This window comes from Crocodylus porosus, unplaced genomic scaffold (genome assembly GCF_001723895.1).
Source record: "Crocodylus porosus isolate Cpor-Errol unplaced genomic scaffold, CroPor_comp1, whole genome shotgun sequence".
Lineage (NCBI taxonomy): Eukaryota > Metazoa > Chordata > Crocodylia > Crocodylidae > Crocodylus > Crocodylus porosus.
This window is the reverse complement of record NW_017728907.1, coordinates 30,034,511-30,040,675: the sequence shown is the minus strand read 5'-3', so window position 1 is coordinate 30,040,675 and position 6,165 is coordinate 30,034,511. Positions and strand designations below refer to the sequence as shown.

Genomic DNA, 6,165 nt, shown 5'->3' with positions numbered 1-6,165 from the left:
ACTTACCAGCTCCAAGTCCAACTGCAGCTGCCTCTCTGAATCCGACTGCATCGAAGCTCTCTGAATCTTTTCTGAAGATTCAGAGAGTCTTAAAATTGATTTGGACCTTTTTATTGGTCTTCTGATTTGATTTGGATTCGGCCACAGAATCGGGCCAAATCTCCTCTGAATCGAATCACCACCCAAAGCTTTTGCACAGCCCTATTAAAAAGTAGCTCTTTAGCTCAAATTTTTGCAATTTTGATGTGCCTCCTAAAAAGACTACTTGTGGTGTAAAGATAAATATATATCATTTACACCAAGAGGCTTCTTTTCCAGTATCTCTCAATGACAGTTCAACACAGCAGTACTGAATTCTCAGAATGGTATTGCATTACTAGCATTAGTCTAACTTCCAGCCTGACTCTTATTCATATCAATGCATTTGGAATCAAACCCTAAATAATGTTTTTCTTTTCTAAGGAAAATACAAGCATTATTATGGTCGTGCTAGAGTGATATTATAGCTGTGATGGTCAAGGAAATATGCAAGAGGCAAGGATTTTTGTGTGTGTTATGTTTTATTGGACAGACTCCGTGGTCAGTTTGAGCTCAGACTTGAAGAAAGGTGCCTTGTACCCAAAACCTTCTCCAAATTGTTCCCAACTGAAGCAGTATTAATTATTCAGATGTCATGTAGCCTGTTCATTTAGCCACGTCAGCATGTTAGAACCTTCATTAGCCAGTGACAAGCATGCTGGTGTTGTAGCTTCTTTGTAACAGGAATTCGTAGCTAATTAAACTTTCTAAATCTTGTATATCACTGGCTTTTCCGTATCTTTCAATGGATTTATTTTGCTGAAGGAAAATAAAGTACATTCCTAGGAGGAGGGTCAATGGTCAATCAGCTAAAATGGTCCTTTTTATTTCTCTTCTCCCAGGAACAGAGGTATTTCTAAGATAATGCCTTGTATCAAAATTTCCCTGTGTTCCATCCAATTCTTCATAATTTAGGCTTCATATAAAAAGAGATGTTTTAGCAAGTGGTTAGAATTGTTCCTGATCAGTACCATTTTTTTGAATCTGGGGAAAGGCAAACCAAATCTGTTCTTAAAGCTGCAAATGGCCTCATTCATCTCTGAACCTGAATTACTCTTTGGACTATAGGCACGCACAGGAGGGACACCAACCCACCAACAGTTAGTGCTGACCTAGTGAAGGGACACTTAGAGGGGCTGGATGTGTTTAAGGCAGCTGGCCCAGATGATCTTCATCCAAGAGTGCTGAGGGAATTGGCCAGTGTCATAGCAGAACCACTGGCATGACTATTTGAGCACTTGTGGCATTCAGGACAGGTCCCAGAGGACTGGAAAAGGGCCAACGTGGTCCCTATTTTCAAGAAGGGAAGGAAGGAGGATCCAGGTAATCATAGGCCAGTTAGTCTCATCTATATCCTTGGGAAAACCTTTGAAAAATTATTAAGGATTATATTTGTGGAAGTCCAGCAAGAAAAATAATGCTGAAGGGCAATGAACATGGGTTCGTAGCAAGTATATTCTGCCTGACTAATCTTGTTTCCTTTTACGACCAGGTCGCAAAATGCTTAGATGCAGGAGTCAAGGTTGATGTCATTTTAAATAGGCCTTTGATACAGTGTCTCATTCTGTTCTCATAAATAAACTAAACGGCTCTGACACAGATGATTGCAAAGTCAGATGGTTGTCAAATTGGCTTAAGGGATGCACCCAGAGAGTGGTGGTGGATGGGTGGGTATCAGCCTGGAAAGATGTGGGCAGTGGGGTCCCCCAAGTTTCAGTCCTTGAACGAGTGCTGTTCAGTATCTTCATCAGTGACCTGGATGAGGGCTTGGAGAGCACCCTGTCCAAATTCATGGACAAAACCAAATTATAGGGCAAAGTAAACACACTAGTGGGCAGGGAATGGATTCAGGTGGATTTGGACAGGTTGGAAAAGTGGACAGAACAGATTAGGATGACGCTTAACAAAGATAAGTGCAAAGTACTGCACCTAGGGAGAAAGAATTGCCAGCACACATACAAACTGGGAGATGACTTCCTGAACAGGATAGCAGCAGAAAGGGATCTTAGAGTCATAGTTGACTCCAAGATGAACATGAGTCATTGCTGTGACGAAGTGATCAGTAAAGCTAACCGCACTCTTATCATCATTAGCAGGTGCATCATGAACAGGTCTAGGGAGGTAATATTTCTCCTCTATGTGGCATTGGTAAGGCTGCAGCTGGAGTACTGCATCCAGTTTTGGGCACCGCACTTCAAGACGGATGTGGATAACCTTTGAGAGGGTCCAGAGGAGGGCTACTCAGATGGCTAGGGGCCTGCAGGTAAGGCACTATGGGGAGAGATTGAGGGACCTGGATCTCTTCAGTGTCTACAGAGAAGGCTGAGAGGGGATCTAGCGGCCAGCTACAAATTCATCAAGGGGAGACAGCAAGGAATAGGAGATGCTCTGTTTACCAGGGCACCCCTTGGAGTAACTAGAAACAATGGCCACAAACTGACAGAGAGCAGATTTAGATTAGACATTGGGAAGAACTGGTTTACAGTGAGGGTTACCAGAATCTGGAATGGACTTCCAAGGGAGGTGGTACTCTCCCCTACCTTAAAGGTCTTTAAGAGGAGACTGGATAGGCATCTGGCTGTGGTCACCTGACCCCAGTGCTCTTTCTTGCCCAGGAAAGACTTAACTCTGTCACTGCTGATAATTGTAGCAGAAACATCAAACAAATCTGAGACTGTGAATTTAGGGCCATAGCCAAGATTTCCATTCAGTAATACCCCATCTTCTGCTTACTTCATCTAATTTAATGCCTCTTGCACACTCTTTACATGTCCATAAGGACAAAACCCCAGTTGCTGCAGTAAATCTGGTTAAAACCAAGCCAATTACACAATTAGAAAAAAGCAGGTTGCCATGTAATTTTAGTCTGCTAGCAATTACTAGGCATGAGGCCAAAGGCTGAGCATGACAACCATCTCAGAATTGCTAAGTTATTATATGGCTTTTAACCATTTATGATGCAACATACTCTAATTGTTCAGTTTTGTATTACAGTGGGTGTGTCTACAGAAGATGTTACATTGCCACAGTGATAAGCTACAGCAATATAGTTCACCGCTACAGTGACATAGCATCAGCAGACACAAACCATGACACTGCCGCTACTGCACAGTAGCTCGTTGCTACTGTGCAGTAGGGTCAGAAATGACCCATGCAGTGCCGAGACTGCACAGTACCAGTGGTTATTATGCAGTCATTTAGCACTTGCTTTAGCAAATACTAAATGATTACATAGTAACAACTGCGCAGTCAGGCGCATGTGTAGACACACCCAGCAGCACCTAGAGGTCTCAAGCATCGCATTTGGCATTTTATACACACCTAATAAAAAGATGATCTCTTTCTCTTTGACCCTCTGTTGCTTATGTTTAATTTCAGTGCCCCTTCTTGTTTTTCCTCAGATCAGGGAAAAATGTATTAGTGAATGTTTACATATTGATATAAATCCTCTGAAGGCAAGTACAAGTCAGCGTACGACATTCTTCCTATTATGATTTTATTGCCTGCCTTTGAATTCAATTGCTAACTGCTGCATAATTGCTACATTTACCCTGAGCTTTTTCTTTGTCATTGCAGATAATGGTAGGAGAAGGAATTCTCTACTGTTGCCTGTCAAAAAGAAGAAATGGGATTGGAACGGAGGCCAATATTAATGCAGGAGGCTGCAACTTCAACTCTTTCCTTAGAAGAGCTGTCAGATTCGTTGGTGGGTTTCAGGTTTTAATAAATAAAGGCACTTCTATGAGACACTTACGATTTTAATCATGCAGTATTTCATTTTTTTAATGGTCTCTAGAACAGTGGAGGGCAGATTGTTCCATGCCAAGAAGGGCAAAAAGCAGCTGTCAAGTGGGATTGCAAATTAAACATGTCCATTCAATAATGCAACACTTTACTTTCAAGGATTCTCTTTCATCTACTGCATGATTATCAGTGCTAAGTCGATAATTTTGTTTATTTTCCCTCAACACCCTAAAATCTGATATCAAAGTCCATTCATATGGTTCGCAGTATGGTGTTTCATTAAAATGTGCTATCTTTTCCCTTGGAAAAAAATCAAAGCAGTCAGTGTAGTGTTTATAAGCAACACAACAGCAACTTGTTAAAAATGTCAGTGGATTTGACATTCCATGTCTGAGATGTGGCCCCAAGCAAAATAAATAGAGGCTGCTAAATTTATTAGCAGAGAGGTAATTAGCCATGTTAGTCTGAAGTCAGGCGGAGGCAGGGTAGATTTGTACCTTTATAAACTAACTAAATCAGAGATGTATAGCATAAGCTTTCACAAAGGACTTTCTGCATCAAATGCTGTCTGATGAAGCAAGCCCTCTGCTTATGAAATCTTACCTTATACATTTCTGATTTAGTTAGTCTATAAAGCTGCAAAGCTACCCTCCCTTCTTCTAAAATTATATCATGAAAACAAGGAACAAAGATCTTTTCTTTAAAAAGTATTACTGACCTTCACTGGATTTGACCTGTCAAGTTAGGCTTTGAATGAAGTCCCATTGTCCGTAACGGGCTTGAGGCAGGTATTCCAGAAACCTTGAGTGAGAGAATATGACATTGGCAGAAGAGATGCACAGGCAGCAGTTTAAGAGCCAGAGAGGAAAACTTCACATTGGCGGGTGTTCAGAGAATGCTGGGGTTTGTAAAGGGGAGGTTTTGGACCCACACACAGATTCAGTAGCCAGAAATGCCTCCTATCTGTGATGTGGAGGAACAGAGGCTATGGCAAGGACTTAACAACAGCCAAGGAAGGTAGTTAAGCTGCCTGATGCACTGCAGGACTCTACAGAATAGTGCCCCATTCCACCTCTATACAAACTGGGTTTTGGAAAGAATGCTTAGTAAAATAGCAAAAAGTGAGTTGGTTTTGTGATCTCTTTTATTGGACCAGCTGTATAAGGGGTTAGGCTGGAGGAAGGGTATTTGATGTCCAAAGGCTTGTCCAACAGCTCTCCCATACAGCTGGTCCAATAAAAGATGTAACAAAAAACCCTTGCCTCTTGTACATTTTTGGACTATCATGACTGCAACAATACTCCAACCCTACAACAACATAAGTAATGTGTATTCTGAGCCACATTTGGTATCCTAAGGCCCCTAATGTTACTGACCAATGATAAAGGGAAAATGGACAAAATTACTCAGTTTTTAATGGGTAAAGGCTGAACAAGAGGGGCATTTTAATCAAATTTAGTTTTCTAAAGAACTGACAAGGAGTGACAAGATCCCAGTGACTCTAGGGATAAATCACTGGTTGGAAGATAGCCAGTAACCACAATGACCAAAAGTCTTTAACTAGTGTTTGCTTATATATACAGGAGTGAGTGCTCTTAGAACAGGTATTAATGGAAAGGTGTCCATATAACAAAAAACCCACCCCAACTTGCATTATTTGGCAACACAGTTGGCCAGCCCAGTAAAAAGATCCAGGGCTTGAATATTTTCATCCTGCAGTAGGTGATCCACCCTGGGGTCACCTCAGGCTCAGATGGTTGGGCACTTAAGTTACCATTAATTTTCAGCTGGATAAGAATATCTATTTTGGCTACTTTGTAGTATAAATGTATGAAGAAATATAATAGACTATGAGGTTATCAAAGTTAAAGACAGTCCACTGAAAGGGAAAAACATCAATGTGGAATATATTTTCCAGAGTAAATTATCTCAATTTCTTTATCAGCAAATGGGTATGATATACAGTTTGTTACAGTTAATCATAACTGAAGTTTATTAAGAGGGCAAGGAGCTCATGTATTTTTAAACATCATAGAATCATAGAATCATAGAAGTCGGGTCGGAAGGGACCTTGTAGATCTTCAAGCCCGACCCCCCGCCTGGGTGGGAGAAAAAGACCAGACTCAAATAAGTCCAGCCAGTCATCAAGCCTCTTCTTAAAGACCCCCAGAGTAGGAGCCAGCACCACTTCCCTAGGAAGTTGGTTCCAGCTCCTAGACACCCTAACTGTGAAGTAGTTCTTGCGGATGTCTAATCTAAATCTACTCTCTAATAATTTGTGTCCATTATTCCTTGTCATGCCAGGGGGCACTAGGGGAAACAGTGTCTCTCCCAAACCCTTCT

At 41.4% G+C, this 6,165-nt stretch overlaps 1 protein-coding gene across 1 annotated transcript in view; it reads left to right on the top strand.

Moving 5' to 3' along the window:
• Nucleotides 1–6,165, top strand: part of PLPPR4 (phospholipid phosphatase related 4) — a 68,247-nt gene that overhangs the window by 37,867 nt on the left and 24,215 nt on the right. The window contains exon 3 of the mRNA XM_019531044.1: nt 3,655–3,784. Within this exon, the coding sequence (XP_019386589.1) occupies nt 3,655–3,784 (130 nt within the window). The remainder of the gene's footprint in view (nt 1–3,654; nt 3,785–6,165) is intronic.